Source organism: Porites lutea, chromosome 6 (assembly GCF_958299795.1).
Source record: "Porites lutea chromosome 6, jaPorLute2.1, whole genome shotgun sequence".
In the NCBI taxonomy this organism is placed as follows: domain Eukaryota; kingdom Metazoa; phylum Cnidaria; class Anthozoa; order Scleractinia; family Poritidae; genus Porites; species Porites lutea.
The window spans coordinates 32,270,425-32,292,689 of NC_133206.1; the positions used below are offsets into that span (position 1 = coordinate 32,270,425).

Consider the following 22,265-nt stretch of genomic DNA (forward strand, 5'->3'; position numbering starts at 1 on the left):
TCAACTGTGTCACAACGTTTAAACCAATAGCCAAGTTCTGCTGATATAATGGTAATAATAATAATAATAATAATAACAATAATAATAATAATAATAATAATAGGTATTATTATTATTGTTATTATTATTATTATTATTATTATTATTATTATTATAAGGTTGTTATTGTAGCACAGTACCTGTTAGTACAGATATGCAATCCTTATTGTACCCTTCAAATTTCTTACCATGTTGATCTATTCAAATGACTGTTTGACTTAAGGACAACTAGCATGACTACTATAACTGGAATGACTGGAATTACTGGGATGATTAAGATGACTGGGATGACTAGGATGACTACTATGACTGGGATGACAAAGATGACTGGGATGACTAGGGTGACTCAGATGACTAGGATGACTGGGATGGGATGACTGGGATGACCGATATCATTAGGATGACTGGGAATGGGATGACATGGATTACTGGGATAACTGAGATGACTGCAATGACTAGGATGACTGGGATCACTAGGATGACTGGGATAACTTGGACAAATGAAATGACTGGGATGACTAGGACGACTTAGTTGACTACAATGACCGGGGTGAATAGGATGACTGGGATGATTGGGATAACTAGGATGACTGGGATGAATAGGATGACTTGGATATTGGATGACTACAGGTCTGCAGGGAATCACAATACAAAGACAGCTGAAATGCATTGAAATCTTTTTGTTTCAAGAACAAAAATAGTTTGATTGATTTGATTGAAACTTCCAAGAGACATGCACTTGTTGGTGAAGTACTCATGATCGGAAAACTTAAATGCAGAAACTGTGGTCCTTATAAGTTTTGTCCTGGATTAGCATTTAACAGCTTTATGACTGTGATGACACTACTGACTGGGATGACTGAGATGAGTGGGATGACTAATATGACTAGGATGACTACCATGACTAGGATGACTAGGGTGACTAGAATGGCTAAGACGACTGGGACGACTAGGCTGACTAGGATGATTGGGGTGACTGGGATAACTAGAATGACTGGGATGACTTAGTTGACTACTATGACTGGAATGACTGAGACTAGGATGACTGGGATGACAAGGATGACTAGGGTGACTGGAATGACTGGGATCACTAAAATGACTGGGATGACTACGATGACTAGGGTAACTGTGATGACTAGGGTGACTGGGATGACTGTGATGACTAGGGTGAGTAGGAGGACTGGGATCACTCAGACTACTGGGATAACTAGGATGACTGAGATGACTGGGATCACTAAGATGACTGGAATTAGTGGGATGACTGGGATGACTGGGATGACTTGGACGAATGGAATGACTGGGATGACTAGGATGACTGGGATGACTTAGTTGACTACTATGACTGGGATGACTAGGTAGACTTGGAGACTACAATAACTGGAATGAGTGGAATGACTTGAATGACTGAGATGACTGGGATGACAAAGATGACTGGGATTTGTGGGATTACAAACATGACTGAGATGACTAAGATGACTGGGATGACTAGGGTGACTGGGTTGACTGGGATAACTAGAATGACTGGGATGACTTACTTGACTACTATGACTGGAATGACTGAGACTAGGATGACTGGGATGACAAGGATGACTAGGGTGACTGGAATGACTGGGATCACTAAGATGACTGGGATGACTACGATGACCAGGGTAACTGTGATGACTAGGGTAACTAGGATGACTGTGATGACTAGGATGACTGGGATGACTGGGATCACTATGATGACTGGAATTAGTGGGATGAGTGGGATAAGTGGGATGACTAGGCTGACTGGGATGACTTGGACTTGGTATTTTAATGGTACAGTTAGTAGATTGCATATCTGTGCTGACTCGTATATTCGTTTTCTGTGAACTTGATGAGTGCATTTCAAATCTCTTCTTGCTTCAACCAGCAATTTCCCAGCATGGAAATATGTCTGAGGAATGACTGAATACACTTCACATTGATGATGTGCAGTGTAGTACTTCTTTCTGGCTGCTAATTAGTTCAACGATTACAATAGTTATACAACCAATCAACTCATCAGCCAAGCTAAGACAGCATTTGATGGGGGGGGGGGGGGGGGGGGGTGAGTGGTGGTAGGAGGGGGGAGGAGAGGAGCGTTTGTTCTTAGGTAAAACTGCAAGGGGTAGGCAAATTACTTTGTTTTTTGGTTTTTAAGCTTGAATATCTGATATTCTTCACTGCAGTAACTTACCTTCCCATTCTTGAAGGTGATTTCTCAGTTTAAGTGAATAAAATTTCTAAATTGTTAAATTCACCGCCATTTTCATTCCCACGTTCGGGGAAAATTTAGGCTACACAGTTTTCATTACAAGAAAAAAGGATTTGGCCTGGGTGAACTAGATTATTCCTTCAATTTGTTTTAATTGATTGTGAATTTGGATTGCGTGCCTAATCTTCAAACCTCTTCGTGGAAAACAGCAACAAGTGCTTTGAGTATGAATCTTGTGGCTCTCATTCTGACATTCGTTGAATTAATTCTGCCAATATAATCAGTCTACTGCTTGCAAAGTGGAAGAAGAATTACACAACAACATCAACAACAACAGCAACAATGAAATGATTAAAATAGAGTCACCACTAAAAATTTCTGCCGCAGTGTTTTAAAGTACGTTTGACAAGCACTGAGTAAAACTGGGCGTGGAAAACTTAGTGTGCTTCTGAGGAAGTAAAGTTGGGAGATTTTGAAAACTTGCACCCATCTTTTTCAGTTCCAAAGTGATCAACATGTTATTTCTCTTTACTTCTTTGAGTAAATTACCAAGCAGAGGGGTGTTGAAAATAACATAATTATCGTGGAAGGGGAGGCTTTGTCTCGGTCAACTGTCAAGTTCTCAGAACTGATGGTAAAGAAAATCCGCAGCAGTTAGTGAAGAAAATAACATGTTAAAGCTTGGGACTGAAAGTTCACAGTAACCTAAAGGCCTTCAGATAAGCAGTTTGTTTTGCAGTAACAATGAAATCCTTAAATACATGTGCAAATTGAAATTCTTATTAACATCAACTCGTATCAAACTTGGGAGTCTTTTTTTCGGCCGTTATTTTGGCTCGTCACGCAAAGTCGTGAAGCCAAAAAACGGCCGCGAAGAAGATCACACGAAAGTTTGACATCGGATTTATAGCCGATGATGTTTTTTCGGTTAGTTTTTTTTCTCTATGTGCTTGTATTTTGTGGGATGCTGTTTAATGAAAAACAAACTGCTTACTGAAAAAGTCTGAAATTTGTTCCCTCATGTTTTTCCAACTTTTGGAGCACAAGCAATCACAAATGAAGACGGCAGCAACAGTGGCACCTAACAGAAGGCTTCACATGCACGCTCGCTTTTATTTTTTTGCGCATTTATTCGCTTTGTATGCAAAAAAAATACAAGAAGGTGATAATCAGAAATTGAAGGTTTTGAGAACACAAACATTGAGTCATGTAATATCAAATTCAAAAAGCGCGCGAACAAAGTTCAAATTAATAGGTAAATTTAAAATGCTGAGAAAATTAAAACAACAAAAGGCTTTCCCAGCGCACTCGCTGTCATTTTGTCGCACATTTATTCGCTTTTGTACGCAAAACAACAAGAAAAGTAATAATAAAAAATTCAAGGATTTGAGACGGAACAGAAACATTTAGCCTTCAATTATAAAATTCAAAACGCGCGCGTACAAAGTTTAAATTAAAAAGTAAATCAATTAAAATGCTGAGGAAATTTAGACAATAAATGATGTTCGCGTAACTGTTAATTATTTTTTCAAGTGCCGATCTTGCTGCCGTCGCTTTGTCGATTGCTTAAAGCTTTATAATATGCAAAGCAGAACTTGGCTTATTGTAAGGCTTGGACAAACAGTGAAACATTACGCGCAGTAACTTTGCACTGTGTTTCCATTTCCATAAAGAGTTATAAAGCAAAATGACAACGCAATATTTTTTTTTGCTTTGAAACATTTCGGACAAGGTCTTCGGGGGTGGAAATACAGTGTAATTTTAAGGCTGGTTTTTACTAGCAGCGTACCACAGACTTAAGTTTAGCAAGGTCATCAACAACTGAAGTGTATTTAAATACAAAACTGAAGGTGTGAGCACAAAGATTGTTCTTGTTCTCTTGTCGTAAAGGATTAACACAACACGAGCTGAGCACAACAAAACAAACTTTGTTTTGGTTTATCTTGCTTGTGCTTATGTTGTGTTAATTCGTTGCGCGGAAGAAGAATTATAATAAGTGCGTGGGTTTCCTAAAGTTGTGCTTATGCTTTTGTTGTTGATGTCTTTACTAAACTGACGCTGGTGTTCATGTCGTTAGCAAAAACCAGCCTTTACTGCGCGTAATGTTTTACTGTGTCTGAGCCTTAAGGGGGTTTATCTGGTTCACTCAAGTAGTTGGATTACAAAGTAAACAGCACAGGTACTGAAGATAACAGTATTTTATTGAACGAATAAAGCTTGTCTCTGTTGTCCATTTATTTACAATAAAAAAAATACAAAAAAAAAGTAATCTAGCCTCCCCCGTCCCTGCCGGGCTGCTTCCACTCCGCTCCGAGTCGGTGTTCATTCTTCTGTCCTCATTTGATATTCCAACTTTAAAATCCTGGTCTGTTTTATCTGATCCCTTCATTCAAGCTGGGGGCAGTTGGACACTTAGAAAATTTGGCCGTTTGTCCCCAAGTGGGGAGGGCAGGGTGAAGGAAAGTGAGAGTTTGCTCCTCGTGCCCTCAGGGTCTCATTCAACTTTGTCACAACACCACACCAAATTAAATTTGGAATTAAAATTAGCCAAAACAATTTGTAGTGAAAACTATAATTTTGGTTTGAAAGTGCGTGTCTGCAAAGTCAATATATCGTGAAAAATATCCAGAGTCGTGGACAAGAAAAAAGAGGGCGCAAGACAGTGAAACTCAGTCTTCAGTGGGTCTCCGTCCTCGATGCCCAGAAAATTGAACAAAGAATCGCGCTGGTCTGACCGACCTTCATCCCACAAACTTCACCAAAGAGCACAAGTCAATAATAATCTCTCCTCTGCGAAGCTACTGATATTGGATTTCTCTCGTCCTAGTTATTGTTTTTTATTTAGTGTTTAGACCTACATCAAAGGAAATTTGGAAGTCAAAATTACGCGGATTGTTTACGCGTCGTTTATTATTGCTGTTATTCTAAAGAGTCGAAATTATCTGAAAGTAATAAAGCGAAACATTCAGAAGCACAATTTACGCAGTACTGCTACAGTTCCGCGTAAATTGTGCTTTAAATATTTCGTTTTATATCTTAAAATTCGTTGCCCTTATAATCTAACGTGGAATTCGTTTAAATCAGTGCCGCGTAGGTTCGCCGTCAAATTTCGCCAAACTAAAGGGATTAAAGCGATCTTGAAAGATGATTTAAATATTTGCTTGTTTTGCTTCCCGTAGAAATAATTCGATTAATTCTCTCAATGGAATAAAGGTTTATTTCTACCTTAAGAAATTAGTGCGAAAGAAATGTGAAGCTAGTAAAATTTAATCTTTCAGTTCCTAAAAAAATTTTGGATTCGATAGCAAGTCTTTAAACTTCTAAATCTTTATGTTTTTCTGCATAGTAATTAATTAAATTGTCCTATCTTTAAGTTCCCACGAGATTTGAAACTTTAGTCACGATGGTCACGCTAGCCGACTGTACCAGCATTGCGTGACGACCGTGACAATAGCCCAAATAGCGTGGAAATACTACGGTCGTGACTGGAATGGATACTTCAAATCGGGATTCCGATAGATGACTGAAACTAGCGAAATATATAATTTTTAGCATGAAAAAATGATCTTAAGTATATGGTTCCAGACCTATATCCGAAACCCTAATTTGAAGCATCAATTGAAGTCACCACCGAGAAATTGCCTTACAGCGTGAAAAGTTAATGTTTATTCTAGCTGTTTACATAAGGCTATCCGAAATTTACGTCAAGTTAACCTGATTTTTCACACAGCCCAAGGAAATCTATTCTACGTCCTCCTTAAAAATAAGGATATAGAGCAGATTACCACAGCTGTCTGATTTATCAAGTATTTCCTTATTTCGAAAATGGTTTAGTATCTAAAGCTGATATTATTAGTCTAACATCAACAGCCATGTTTGTTTGCCTATTGTTTTCAGTTGACCAAAAAACAACAGGTAAAAAAAACAGATGTTGATGTCACCTAAACTTAGTTTGATAAATTTGTTATAATCTGACGTAGGAAAAAGATGGAAATGAAATTAATTTGGACCTATTTATGAGAGTTGTTTTGTTTTTATGGTTTTAGTTAAATTTTCAGCTAATCAGGTAGGAAAAAGATGGAAATGAGATATATTTGGATCTATTTAAGATTTTTGTTTCGTTTTTACGGTTTTAGTTAAATTTTCAGGTAGTCGAAAAATATCAGCACAAAATTTGGCAATTATGGGAATGGTTTATATGCTAATTTTGTTTTTGTGCTATAATTTGGAAAGCTATTTATTGTTAGGAAATGAAAAGCTTTAGGTTTAGAAGAGAAATCCTTAACCAGTTGCCCCCCATTAGAGAGATTCTTAGTGACTATCAGCTCAATTTGATGTCATTTGTGAAAATCCACCCAAGCCAGACCAATGCCACTCAGTGCTCAGTTCTCTGCCCTCGAATCATCCGTCGACACACCTACTCCGTGAGCCGGGGAGCACGTTCTTGCACCCCCGTTTTTCGTCCTCAACAGTGAAACATTCCCAGACATATTGTTTGCAGACAAGCAACTTTCTTGATCGAAATGGTTATCTATTTATTTTTTTGGAAAAAGGTGTGGTGTTATAACAAAATGAATGAAACTCTAAGAACATGAGAACCAAACTCTCACCTTCCTTCACGCTGTCCTCCCCACTTGGGAACAAACGGCCAAATCTTCCAAGTGTCCAACTGCCTCCAGCATGAATTACAGGATCAGACAAAGTTTCCCAGGATTTCTCAGTTGGAATATCTCAGAGGACATCAGAATTCACACCTTCTCAGAGGCAGAGCTTCCACAGCCCAGCAGGGACGAGGTTGGCTAGATTTAAACATGACCTTTCCCAAGTGATGGGCTCCTAATCTTGTGCGTGTGCCACCTGAGGTCTGAAATTAAATAAGAACTTAAAAAAAAATAATGAAATGCTAATGGCCTTAGAAACCAACCAACAATTCTTGATGACACCACTGGTTTCCCCATGAAATGACTCAAAAATGAAGAACAAGTGAAGACATTCTATACTAATGATGTGTCACTACCCAGATTTGGGTAGTGCTTCTGATTGGTCGTGCCACAAGGATAATGTGTCTCAACCAATCAGAAGCCATACCCAGATATGGCTAGTGACATGTCATGAGTCATCATTTTGTCGGAAAACCAGTGATAGCATCTTGAAAAGTCAGCTGTTTTCAAAGGCTTAGCTAAAGCAAGCCTCACAAAAAATTAATAAATATTAAGATAACTAATGCAAGCTCATTAGCATATTAAACAAAGCGAGATACTTCTTGGTGCTACAAGTGCCCTCGTAATGTAAACATGTATTCAACTAATGCTTTGATTATGTGCAGAAAAATGGAAATAAAGAATGCCAAGGAGTAAATTCCTACAACTAACATGCCAGACCTGTTGAAAACCTATGGAAATTGAAAAAAAAAAAAAAAAATTCCAGAGAGCAAATGCAACACCAAGAAAATTAATAAATTTAAGTAGAATGTAAATGCAATCAATAGTCTGCAGTCTGTGAAACCTGTGTAAAAGAATAAGTTCTCAAAAGTTAATAAAAAATTGTTTTAGTTTAAAAAAAACAAAATCAGCAACTTGGAAAAAAATTCTTACTACTTCAAGTTGCCTAGAAAAAAAATTAAGCAGAGGCAGACTGGAGATTGCCTTAGACGTAACGTTTAAGTAAGCTAATGAATAATCTGCTTTGTGTTATAATACTTAAGACCCTGATGGCGAAATCCATAGTGCACCGACCTTACTTTGAAGTGCCAACAGAGACCAAAATCAATCATCAACTTATTAACAATCCCCCCAAAAATGAAACTCTGCCTACTTGATACTTATGTACATTCTCCTTACTAGTACCATAAGAGAGGTAAGAAGGAACAGTAAGGAGAATCTGTCAAGTGAAATTAGGACTTCAAGGATTAAGGTCACTGTGGTTAATTGCTTTGCTATTCCTATCCATACTGTGCTGTGTAGCCTATAAATGTAGATGCAATTCCAGTTGTAGCTTCCTGGCCAGTGATAGCCAGAGAGATGCCTTGGCTGACAAGCTCAAGCTTATCTTTTCCCTTAATGGAAGAACATCATAAGTTTTATGGTCAAGGTGTCAACATTCTACCCATATAATTATACTATAGGTCTTAGGTTGTCTGTATTGTTATGATGTTGTTCTGAAAATTTAAAGATGTATACCTGTACAGTGCTACTATTTCTTGCAGCCTGTATAGTCCCTGACTCAAGTAATATGCTACTTAGGAGGTTTGGAGCTAATACTGTGCTAATGAGCTTGCTGAAGAATGTTTAATTCTAGCATTAAATTAACACTAATACTGTATAAGTGAAATCCTGATCCTTTGAACCTCTTGATTGTTCAAATTAAAACTTGTTTTCCTTCCCCTGAACTCACTGTATTTTTTATACTTCGCCTTGCGTTTTCTCAAACAGAAAATGGCAAGAAAGCAAAAGCCCCAAACAAAGCTTAATATCTCTCTAATTCTTTGAAACTCCTAGTTTTGTAAAACAAATGTCCATTTTCACAGGAGGTTCAAAAAATCATAGTTCCACTGTGTTAAGATAACACAGGAAGCACAACAACTCCTATAATGAAGACGAGTTGCGATAGAAGGTGGACCTATGAAAAGAATTGAGTGTGTGGCGAACTTTAACAAAAGGAATATAATTAAAGCAAAGTTAAAAAATTCTGCCTGTGTGATTAATGTTTGCTGTGATAAGGTTGTAATGCTTCCCATGCGTCTAAAGATACAGGCAACATTGTGCTTCCCACTGTTAAAAAAAAAAATGTAAGTCAGTGAATAGCTAATGCATTTTGACTGGTATTCCCGGACAATAACCTGGAAAACAAGGCCACTCCCACCTACACTGGAAGCACAATGTCATCAACTGTATATGTGGCAAAAGCTCTATAAGCCCCAGCCTACCCCCCTACCTATCACTGATCCAGCCCCCATTTCTTTAAGACCAGATTTTTAACCTGATCCCCCTTAGTGTTTATTTCATCCCCCACAACTTACCTTGAAAACCATTCCATTTGCAGGAGATGTCAGGAACTGATTTCCATCAAACCAATCCCAGAAGATTTTGCCAGTTTGTGTAAGATTATTGATCAAAAAACCACATTTTCCCCTGATTTTCCCTTCCCTACCGGGATAAAAAAATCCTTTCTCCCCCCCTAATCGTTTACCCCCTTCCCGACCTCTAACTCCTCCAACCCTCCTTAAAAGGCAGGTAGGGGCTTAATTGAGCTTTTACGGTTTTAGGTACGTAATAATCTATAAAATATGTAACCTTACCCACCCAACAACTATAACTTTATATTAAATACTATCATAATATAGCAAGATTTCCTTTGAGCAGTGAAGCACTAAACCCGAGGGTGGTACTTTATGAATTTTTGGGTGGGGATATGTCACTGGGACCCTGAACCCTTAGCCCGTACCAAAACTAGTTCAGCTCAATTTTTCTATTCTTTACCAGACCAAACTGGTCTTAAATTATTTTTTGAAACAATTTCTCTGTCTCTACTTACCAGATGAAATACTGTCTTTCATCTTTGATAAAATTGCCAAAATCCTGAGGAAATGTCATTTATAATCACTAATTACTATAATTATTCTTGGCTACAGAGTTTCATTGACCACTGTCTTGCAAGAATGAACCCTTTTCCCTTTTCTTCCCTGAGGTGAATCTCCTTTGTAAAATTGAATGATGTATTTACTACTCAAAGGAATCTTGTGTTTGAACTTAATTTGTAAGCAGTACAAATACGCCTCTAGATGTTTTTCAAAATATGAATTGTTTTGGAACAAAATCATCCAATTGGAAAACTTTGCCTAACTGGTAAGTCTCTTTCCAGTTGCTAAATTGAACTGGATGGTGACTCATTTACTTCAAAAACCAGAGAAACCTTTGATAAAATTTTCTCAGTGAGACTTATTTTTGTATAAACATGGTGGCACACACACTGTATAATATATCATTGTTCTTGTAATACAGATATCTTAAGTATTCCCTTCAATAGTGAATCACAAAATTCCTAATTTAAAGTTGATCTCACTACATATTCAGCAATCGATCTCCTCTATAGTTGAAATGTGCTAAAGATCCTGCAGTGACTGAATTTTGATTGGATAAATGAAGTAGGTTTTCTTTGAATTTGGAAAGCTGTAAACTACGGTAGAACTCAAAGAAAAAAAATATTGCAAATGAATCAATTCACTCCTGTTGGGAATACCATGGACCTGCCCTGAACAATGCATGAAATCCTATTTGTTGAAATAGTCAACATTCTTTGGTTTTTGTTTTTTGTTTTTGTTTTTTTTTGTTCATTGCCAAACTAAAGGAATTTGCCTAATTGCTGTTGAATGGGGGTTGTGGAACAACAGCTGGGTGAAAAACCTCCCCGTACGTCCACTTGCTCCTAGGAGGAAAACCCCGGGCCAGCTGTACCCCGCATTCAATGACCTCCCGGGCTGGGTCAGAAATTAATTCTAAAACCAAGTACCTGTTTTGAGGCAGGGTACTGGCTGTAACTGTAAGTAATAAATTATATGATTATATAAATACTAAACTAGGTATTAATAATGAGTTGACTTTGATGATACCAGCCTTCCCACTGTTGGCTTTTGAACTCCTGCTATTGATGAATTGCTGACCAGTTTGCCAAATCTGCTCTTCTTTTCAGCCTGAGAAAAAATAAGAATTCATTTTCACTTAATTGCTAACTTGCTTGACTCCTTGCTGACTTTTAGTATGTAGGTATTTTTTGAAACAGGCTAGAGTTAAGCAAGGGATGTACTGATAGTTCAATGTCTAAGATCGAGTCACAAATGTAAATGACTTTGTAGGAGGGGTGTAGCTACCTGAACACATGGTGCAAATGTGCATCCCTTAAAAGACTGCAAGACTGACTGCAATGATAAAGATGACTAATGAGGTAACTAGGGTGACTTGAATGACTGGGATAACTAGGATGACTAAGATGACTGGGGTAAATGGGATAAATGAGATGACTAAGATGACTGGGGTGACAAGGATGACTGGGAAGATTAGAATGGCAAGGGTGAATGCGATAATTATTGCGGAGACTAGGATATAGGATAGCTGGGGTGACTGGGATGACTGGGAATGATATGGATGACTGGAATGACTAAGAGGACTGGGTTGACTGGGATGACTGAGGTGACACAGATGACTGGGATGACTACGATGACTAGGATGACTCAGGTGACTGGGATGACTAGGACAACTGTGATGACAGGGATAACTACAAAAACTGTGATGACTAGGATGACTTGGATGACTGAGATAACTGAGAGATAACCAGGATGACTGGGATGATTTATGCTGCTGGGATGACTAGAATAACTAGGATGATAGGGATGACTGGAGTGACTGAGATGAAAAGGATAGGTAGAATTACTGTGATGACTACCTAGGGTGACTGGGATGATTGGGATAAGTGGGATAACTAGGATGGTTGGAATGACTTGCATGACTAGGATCAGTAGAATGAATAGTATTACTGGGATGACTTGACAGGGGTGACTGTGATGGAAAGAATAAGTAGAAGAACTGGCGTGACTATGATGCCTAGGGTGATGAGATACATGACTAAGGTATCTGGTATGACTGGGATGAATAGGATGAGTAGGATGATTGGGATGACTGGAATGACTGGGATGACTGGGATAACTGGGGTGACTGAGATGACTAGAGTGACTGGAATGAGTGGGATACTAGGATGACTCGGATGACTAGGGTTACTAGGATGACTATAACTAGAATAACTTTGAAGGCAGATGTTTCAGTGCTCAAAAGTTATGCTGTGACCATTGAATTTCCAGCATTTCAAATGACGATATAGGATGACTTGTATGCAAAAATGGCAGAAGCACAAGGGCAAAAAAGTGGATCTAATAGAGCTCTTACTTGTATGTTTTGTTTCCCCAATAAAAGTGTCATGTGGCATTCTTTGGAGAACTGTTTCCTTTAAATTTCCCTTTATTTGTGTGCATATGTATGCATAATTTATGAAGACTAAGGGGAAATTTCCTTGAGAACTATATTTGGAAAGTAAAACACTGGGCTTACTATGAACAGAACATTGGTTGTCAAGACAACTATCCCTGGATCTTCGAAGAACCAGTCAAAACTTTCCGTAACTTGTACAATATTCCCAGCACTACTTTTTGCAACGATTTTAAAAGTCACGTTGGGGAGAACTAGATTTATTGACGAAAGTGATGTTTATGTTGCTTATGCACGCACTCTTGAACGCACTTTCACGTACTCCTCGTAGGATGTTTGAGCCTTTAGCCCCATGCTCGACATGTTGGCAGACAATGGAGTATATTAACTGATTTTATTGACCTTACCAATTCGACCCTTTTGTTTTAGTTTATCTTGAGAAACCTTATAAAGGTTAAAGGTTAGTTTTATTCTCCTCAGCCTGTTCTTGTGTGATTTTTTGTCCCAATTGTTTCTCTCCAATTTTTGTCCTATTTCTTTTGTCCAATTTTTTGTCCAATTTTTTGTACGATTTTTTGTTCAATTTTTCGACCCATTTTTTGTTTGATTTTTTGACCGATCTTTTTTGTCTCATTTTTTTTGTCTGATTTTTATGTCTGATTTTTAGCCTGATTTCTTGCCTGATTTTTTGTCCGATTTTTGGCCAATTTTTTTGCTTGATTTCTTGTTCGATTTCCTCTCCCATTTTCTGGCCAATATTTTGTTTGATTTTGTTTGTTCGATCACTTCTCTGCTATTTTGTTCGATTTCTTGTCTGATTTCTTTTGTCCCATTTCTTGTAAGGTTTTTTTGCACGATTTTTTTGTCCGATCTTTTGTTCGATTTCCTTTCCAATTTTTTTGGCCCATTTCTTGTCCGATGTCTTGACCGAGTTTTTGTCCGATTTTTTTGGTCAGACAATTTCTTGTCCAATTTTTTGTCTGAATTCTTGTCTGACTGTTGGATGTCTGATGTCTTGTCCCCAATATCTGATGTCCAATGTCAGATTCCAAATAGCAGATTTCTGATATTGTCTTATGTCCAGTATCTGATGTCTGATGTCCAATGTCCGATTTTCGAAGTCTGATGTCCGATTTTTTGTCCAATTTTGTCTAGTCCGATTTTCATCCGATTTTTTTGTCCAATTTTTTGTCTTGTTTCTTTTGTCCAATTTTCTGTCCGAGGTTTTATCTGATTTGTTGTCAATTTTTTCGTCTGATATTTTTTGCCCGATTTTTTTTGTCCCATTTCTTGTCCCATTTTTCATCCAATTTTCTGTCCGATTTGGTCCAATTTTTTGTCTGATTTTTTTGTCCAATAATTTTCTCGTCTGATTTTTTTGTCTGATTTCATGTCCGACTGTCGGATGTCTGATGTCTTATCTCCGATGTCTGCTGGGTTCCATGTTCCATGTTGCATGTCCCATGTCTGATGTCCCATGTTCGATTTTTTGGTCTGATTTATTGCCTGTTTATTGCCTATGTTCCGTTTCCCATGTCCAATGTCTGATGTCCGATTTTCGATGAGTGCTGTCCGATGTCTGATATTTTATGTCCAATATCTGATGTGGAATGTCCAATGTCCTATTTTTGATGTCTGATGTCTGACGTCCCATGTCCCAGTTATTGCCCATTTTTTCCGATTTTTAGCCCGATTTTTTTTTGTCCGATTTATTGTCCGATTTATTGTCCGATTTTTTTGTCCAAGTTTTTGGCCGATATTGTTTGTCCAATTTTTAGTCCGATTTTTCGTCTGATTTTTGTTGTATGAGAGGATGACTGGAATGACAGGGATCACTGGGACGACAGGGATACCTAGAATGACCAGGATGAAAAGGGTGTAGGGATTGTACCCTTTTTTGAACAAAAAATTCAAGGATTTTTCAAGGACTCAGGGACACATTTCCAGTTATTGAAGGATTCCAAAAAGAGACTTGAGTGTGTCTTTTTTATTTCTTCCACAGCATGACTGCAATTTTAATTTTTATCCAGAAGATCTTTCTGTGTTTGCTCCTTTTAGGCACTTGACAATCTGGGTTGGATTAAGTTATTCCTGAAATTCAAGAACTTTCCAGCACCGACTGCAATAAAAAATATTTTCAAGGACTTTCAAGGAGCGTGCGAACCCTGAGGTTGACTAGGGTGACTGGGATTATTTGGATGACTGGAGTAACTGGAGTGACTGGGATAACTGGGATGACTAGGTTGAATGGGATTACTGGGATGGCTAGGAGAACTGGGCTGACTGGGATAACTGGGGTGACAGGGATAATGAGAGTGACTTGGATGATTAGGATGACTTAGCTAGGTGACTGGGATGACTGTGATAAAAGGGATACCTAGAAAAACTGGGATGACTACTGTAAATGACATCACAACAAGCTTTATTGATTTAGTGACATGATATCTCTCACCTCAAGCTTTTCTGATTCGCTAGTTTCATTTCCTTAGACAACGCCTATTTTTACGTAGAAAACGCATGGTCTCTTAAGTTTAGCTTTAGTTGGATTTCGTCGTCTGCATGTGTACATTGTTGTAGTCTATTTTGGATAGTTCATTTTTGGTACTTAGAGGCAAGCGGGAACCGATATGTAAGTACATTTTATCCTCTGTAGTTTTATCTATCTGACGACTCATAAAGTATATCCCGCAAGAAGTTGTTGTAATACTCAGTATCTCGTACCATTACGTGACTATGCCTTTTCTGAGTTTCAAGTAGGTTTACTTTTTAGTTCGGCGTGGGAATCTCATTTCTTTTAGTTTATTTAGTTTTCATGCGTTTGCAAACGTAGTCCGTTCTCAGATTTATTTTGTTAGTTTCTTAGTATAGCATTATTCGCAGGAAGCAACCATTATTGTTTTTGGGAAGGTTTCTTTACTCCTGCGTACCCAAATTTAGTTGATTTTATTCCTTTCATGAAGTATATGTAGTCTAATGTTCTAGTTGGTAAATTTATTATTCCTGTATTTCAATAAGTATATTTCTTTTGTCTTATTATGCGTTTTGGCAAGGTTTTTATACCGGAACAGCTACGAAAATGAAAATATGATTGGAATGTTCGTAAATGTTATATTATCTGGTAGCCAAACAATAATTGTAATTGTACTTTAGCTTTTAGTAATTATTTGTTACGTTGCATTATATTTCAGTTTACGGTTCGATTATCGTCAATAAAATCACCATCAAGGACTAGCTCCTAGTTTCGTGATCACAGTTGATTCATGATCGACGTGTAAAATATACCCGCTCACACGGAGTTTCGCCGCCACAAATAGTTTAAGCCGCGTGACAATTGGCTTCTCCTACAGTCGCAGCGTATCATCCGTTACAGTAAAATATCGCCGTTACCTCTAACTTTCGTGCACAATGAGTTCGAAATCGAAAATTGAAGAATCTGGTATGAATGATGACGAACTTTACCAAGGATCAAAAGAACGCCAGGAATTCGAAGGCGCGGCGTCCGGCGAGATTAAGGACACACGCGAAAGGAAACAAACGATGAAAGGAAGAGAATACAAAAAGGAAACGCTAGAAAAAAGACGAAGAACATGCAGCTCTAATCTGCAAAAACACCTCGATTCGATTCGAGAACTTTTAAACTGCGATGAACCGCCGTGGGCCTCCTTGCAGCTTGCACGCGATAACCTCGATAAAATAAAGGACGAGTTTAATGACGCACATTACGAATTTTATGAGTATATCGACTCCGAGGAAGAGAGGCAAACCGCTTATCAATGGTTTGATGTACAAGACAGAGTAGCTATAGAATTACGTACCCATCTTGTTGACAAAATCTATTCAGTAGAAAGGAAAGCTGAGGAGCAGAAACCCAAGTCCGTCTTTTCAGGCAGCAGTAAGAGATCAAAAAGGTCGAACACCTCGGGAGGGTCGGCTAGGTCACGAAGATTAGAAGCGGCGGCAAGAAAGGCCAAACTCGAAGTAGAAAAGCAGTTTTTAGAGCAGGAACACGAAATGCGAAAATTACAAATATTAAAAGAAATCTCTATTGCCGAGGCAGAAGAAAACGTAATGAAGAGAATCTTGAACGAAGAAAGTGAAATGATCACGAACGGCCATGCCAGTCGGAAACCATTAATTGACCCTGATGACAAGGATAATGACAAGGGTAACAAGATTAAGGATGAGGTCAAAAGCGAAGATGTCAAAACAGAAATTAAGGATCAATTAAAGGAACGTGAGGTCGATCAGATAAGCAAGGAACTTAATCCGAACACGCAACCTTTTGTCCCAAAACAAATACCGGCTTTCAACGCATCGCAAACCCAACCGTATCCGTCGTTTGACATCGGAGCCACTCTCAGTCATCTTGTAAGTTTGCAAGCAAAACAAACGGAATTGAGCTCGCTCCTCATCAATCAACAAAAAGCAGTTCATTTGCCTGTGAAAGAACCGCCTGTATTCTCGGGTGACAGTTTCGAGTATCCTGCTTTCATCACGGCATTTGATTCAATTATCGCGAACAACGTTCACACTGATAAGGATCGGCTATTCTTCTTAGAGAAATACACAAGCGGAAGCGCTAACGAGGCGATAAAAGGTTTTCTAGCCACGAACTCTGACACCGCTTATAAAGAAGCCCGCAAACTGTTGGAGCAGCGTTATGGGAACCCTGTGGTCGTAGCCGAAAATTACAAGTCAAATTTACGGAACTGGCGACAGATAAACGATGGCGATTCTAAAGGGCTTCGAGAGTTTTCCGATTTTTTGGTACGCTGTCAGGAAGCGATGAAAACTATGAAGTCCATGGCCGAGCTTGATTCTAGCCAAATACTAGTAACCCTGTCAGCGAAGCTTCCCTCTTATTCGGGCGTCAAATGGTGCAGGTTCGCCCATGAAGAACAAGCAAAACGCCAGAACCCTATCGGATTTAAAGATTTCGTCCAGTTTGTCAAGCAAGAAGCAGAGGTTGCTAATGATCCTGTATTCTCTCCTGACGCTCTCAAGAGAGAACGAAACAAAGCTACCAACACAAATGAGCAGCGCGTTCGTCTTACAAGACCAAAACGGCGAAGTGAAGCCAGCACAGGCCAGTCTTTCTTCTCGTCTGTGACAAAATCGGGAGAAACTAGCAGAACTGCGGCTCCACTTCCTCACTTAACACCATGTCCAATATGCGAAGGCAATCATTCAGCTGTGAAATGCCACAAGATCTTGAACGCCTCCCCCGTTGAAAGATACGACATCTTCTTGTCCAAAGGTTTATGTTTTAGATGTGCAAAATCAAGTCATCTTTCACGCAACTGCCCGTCCAAATCTACCTGCGGAGAGTGCGGAAAAAGGCACCACACCCTTCTGCACAGAAACGAGCCCACTGGTAAAGATAGCAAGCCCCAAGCAAAGGAAAAGGTTGATCAAAACAAACCACAAGAAAAGAAGGACTACTCGCCTAGTACCCCGGCAACAGCCAACGCCTCTAGTGTCTCTTTAACGTCACATGTTGAGTCGACCGTCATTACTAACTCAAAAATTGTGCCCGTTTTCGTGTCCCATCGTGATGACCCGAAGAAAGAAGCGAAGGTCTACGCTCTGCTAGACGATGCAAGCGACACCACGTTCATTACAACCAAAGTTCAACAAGCCCTCGGTATTGAGGGAGTAGAAACCGAGTTAACTCTCAGCACCATGTCGGGAAAGGAAGTCATATCAGTATCAAGAATTGATGGCCTCGTAGCGGAAAGACTTGACAGAAGAGCGAAAGTGGATCTGCCCAAAACGTACGCAAAGGAAGGTATTCCATGCAGAGGGAATCAGATACCCACTCCAGAAATGGCCGATAAGTGGCCCCATCTCAAGAAAATCAAAGACAAGATACCCAAATTAGACGATAGCATTGAAATCGGCCTCCTCATTGGTTGCAATTGTCCGAAGGCGATCAAACCTAAAGAAGTCATCACAGGCAAAAGTGAAGATCCCTACGCAGTACGTACATTGCTTGGATGGTGTATTGTTGGACCCGTCACTAGCACCCAGTCCCCTGAATCTCCGATAGTCTCCTCGTGCAACGCAATCTTGACACATGAAAGCACCCCTATGGAAAACCTGAGTATTGACTTCGTCGTTCGAGACAAAGCAAAGGAAATAATGAATCCATTGGCGGTAAAACAAATGTTTGAACTTGACTTTGCTGAACACCGAAGCGCGAAAAAACAAGGTCTCTCTAAAGAAGATAGGAGATTTCTGAACATTGCGGAGACAGGCGTGCACAGATGCGACGACGGTCACTACGAACTTCCTCTCCCCTTAAAGGAAGGTTTTAAAGGTCTACCTAACAATAGAAATGATGCAGTCCGACGTATGTATCACCTCAAGAAACGGTTTGACTCACCAAACGGCAAGGATTATAAAGAAGAATATATAAAGTTCATGAAAGACATGATTGACAATGGTTACGCTGAAAAGGCTCCAGATGACGACAACTTGAAACCTGGCATGACATTCTACATCAATCACCATGGAACAAGACATCCAAAAAAGAAAAAACTGAGAATAGTTTTTAACTGCAGTCAGGAATATAGCGGTGAATCCCTGAACAAGTATTTGATTCAAGGTCCTTTGTTGACTAACGACCTAACAGGTGTCCTTTTAAGATTCAGACAAGAACCGATCGCCGTGACATGTGACATTGAGGGAATGTTTCACCAAGTACGCGTCAACCCTGAACATCGCGACCTTCTGCGTTTCCTCTGGTGGGAAGACAACGACCCTTCTAAGGGCCTGGTAGATTATCGCATGACAGTTCACTTGTTTGGCGCCACATCATCCCCGAGTTGCGCCAACTTTGCGCTGAAGCAAACCGCGAACGACTTCGAGGGAGAATATGGAGAGCAAGCGGCCGAATTTATCCGAAAGGATTTTTATGTTGATGATGGTTTGAAGTCAGTCCCTACAACAGCGTCAGCGGTGGAGCTGGTGAAGAACGTAAAAGCCATGTGTCATCAAGGTGGTTTCAATCTCCACAAGTTCTTATCCAACAGCAAAGAAGTAATCAAGAGCATCCCAGAAAGTGACAGAACTGAGGGTGTCAAAGAAATCGACCTAGACTTGGATAAACTCCCTTTGGAACGCACATTAGGAGTGCAGTGGTGCGTCGAGTCCGATAGTTTTGAATTCAATATCGTTCTCCAAGACAAGCCATGTACAAGACGCGGAATTCTGTCCACTGTGAGTTCCGTATACGACCCCATAGGATTCGTTGCCCCCCTCATGTTGCAAGGAAAAGCAATTTTACAAGAACTATGTGGTCTCAACCTGGACTGGGACGAACCTGTTCCAGAAGAAGCAAAAATGAAATGGGAAAGATGGAGAATGGAACTGATGAAACTTCAAAGTATCAAAATTCCCAGATGTTACAAGCCAAGCCACTTCGGTCAAGTCATCAGAGCAGAATTACATCACTTTAGCGACGCAAGTGTCCAAGGATATGGTCAGTGTAGCTACCTGCGCCTTGAAGATGAAGCGCATAATGTGCACTGCGCGCTTGTGATGGGAAAATCTCGAGTAGCTCCTCTAAAACCCGTTACCATCCCGCGACTTGAGCTTACCGCTGCTGTCTGTTCCGTACGAATAAGCCAACAAATACATCGGGAATTAGAGTACAGAATCGACGAAGACTTCTACTGGACGGATAGCAAGGTAGTACTTGGGTATCTGAACAATGAAAGCAAACGATTTCATGTGTACGTGGCCAACAGGGTACAAGAGATACAAGATTGCACAGATAAGAAGCAATGGCGGTACATAGAATCTAAACAGAACCCCGCGGACGAGGCGTCGCGTGGAATGAAAGCCAAGGAACTTCAAGATTCAAGATGGATTCTGGGACCGGAGTTTCTGTGGAGCAAGGATTGTACTTGGCTGAATAGCGACGAACAGAGCCACATCTTGAGAGATGACGACCCCGAGGTTAAAAAATCAGTCACCATGACAACATCGTCGTCTGAAAAAAGCAAGTCTACTTTGGATGAAAGAGTCGAACGGTTTTCTAGCTGGTATCGCGCACAGCGGGCGGTAGCGTTGTGCATGAAGTATATGAAGAAACTAAAGGCTCGCGCCAAGGAAGAACCTGAGGAGACAGTTCAAGTGAGAGCCCAAGATTTGGAGAGAGCAGGAAAATTAATTATCCACGCCGCGCAGTTGAAGGCATTTAAAGACCAGCTCAAGGAACCAGCAAAGGGAAAAGAGGACTCTTCAATGCACGTGACCACAAAGCCATATAATCCAGTTCGTAAATTAGACCCCTACATCGATGAGGATGGTGTTCTGCGCGTGGGTGGTCGTCTAAAGAATGCAGATTACGCTGATCAGGTTAAACATCCCGTAATTTTGCCAAAAGGAAGTCATGTAACCAAACTCATTATCAAGCACTACCACGAGTACACCAAGCATCAGGGCAAAGGAATGACGCTCAACGAAATTAGGTCTCGCGGTTATTGGATTATCGGAGGCTCATCCGCTGTAAGCGCCGTTATCGCTTCTTGTTTGACATGTAGGAAGCTCCGGGGACCGGTAATCGAACAGAGAATGGCAGACCTCCCAGAAGATCGACTGGAAAGCGCACCACCTTTCACATATTGTGCAGCCGACTACTTTGGTCCGTTCGTGGTGAAGGAAAGACGTAAAGAAATCAAGCGCTATGGAGTCATATTTACATGTATGGCTACAAGAGCGATTCACCTAGAGATCGCTAATTCACTCGACACTGATTCATTCCTGAACGCATTAAGACGATTTACCAGCCGACGTGGACCCGTTCGTCAACTACGAAGCGATCAAGGAACTAATTTCGTGGGAGCCCGACGAGAACTTCTGGAAGCCCTAAACGAAATGGACCAGGAAAAAATCAAGTCAAGCCTCTTGAAAGAACAATGCGACTGGATCACCTTCAAGATGAACGTACCGTCGGCAAGCCACATGGGCGGCGTGTGGGAACGCCAGATACGAACGGTACGCAACGTGCTCTCATCCCTTTTACAACACAACGCTGAACAACTTGATGATGAATCCCTCAGGACGTTAATGTGTGAGGCAGAGGCAATAGTCAACAGTCGCCCTCTCACAGTCAATCAGCTCACTGATCCAGATTCCCCAGAACCACTGACCCCAAGTCACCTTTTAACAATGAAGTCTAAAGTCCTACTATCACCGCCTGGAAAGTTCGAGCCGGCCGATATGTACGCTCGCAAGCGTTGGAGACGCGTACAGCATCTCGCCAATGAGTTTTGGACCCGCTGGCGAAAAGAATACTTACTCAGCCTTCAGGAACGTCAGAAGTGGACAAGACCCCGTCGAAATTTAAGCGTCGGTGACGTAGTGATGGTGAAAGATCCCAACCTCTCACGTAACGCATGGCAACTTGCTCGTGTCGCTACTGTCTACCCAAGTAAAGATGGTCAAGTCCGCAAGGTTCAAGTAGCCCTCGCAGATTGCTGCCTAGACAAGAATGGAAGGAGATCTGGACCTCTGCGTTACCTAGAGCGACCAGTACAGAAGTTAGTACTTCTAATGGCAGTGGAAGAGTGAGTACCGGGGAGATCCCCACCGAAGAGCCACAAGGTTACTTAAAAACGAACACTTTGATTTTGAACTTTGATTTTAGTTTTAGTTATATGAACTTTGATTAGTGAAATATAAATATTTCAGGGGAGCCATGTAAATGACATCACAACAAGCTTTATTGATTTAGTGACATGATATCTCTCACCTCAAGCTTTTCTGATTCGCTAGTTTCATTTCCTTAGACAACGCCTATTTTTACGTAGAAAACGCATGGTCTCTTAAGTTTAGCTTTAGTTGGATTTCGTCGTCTGCATGTGTACATTGTTGTAGTCTATTTTGGATAGTTCATTTTTGGTACTTAGAGGCAAGCGGGAACCGATATGTAAGTACATTTTATCCTCTGTAGTTTTATCTATCTGACGACTCATAAAGTATATCCCGCAAGAAGTTGTTGTAATACTCAGTATCTCGTACCATTA

At 40.1% G+C, this 22,265-nt stretch overlaps 1 protein-coding gene across 1 annotated transcript; it reads left to right on the forward strand.

Moving 5' to 3' along the window:
• The first annotated feature begins 15,636 nt into the window (after positions 1-15,636).
• LOC140942192 (uncharacterized) lies at positions 15,637-21,810 on the forward strand. The gene has a single exon (XM_073391156.1). The coding sequence runs from the start codon at positions 15,637-15,639 to the stop codon at positions 21,808-21,810; it is 6,174 nt and encodes a 2,057-aa protein (XP_073247257.1).
• The last annotated feature ends 455 nt before the right edge of the window (positions 21,811-22,265 follow it).

What these genes read in the sequence shown, in the direction of transcription:
- LOC140942192 (XM_073391156.1), top strand. Translation starts at nt 15,637, where the DNA reads ATGAGTTCGAAATCGAAAATTGAAGAATCTGGTATGAATGATGACGAA.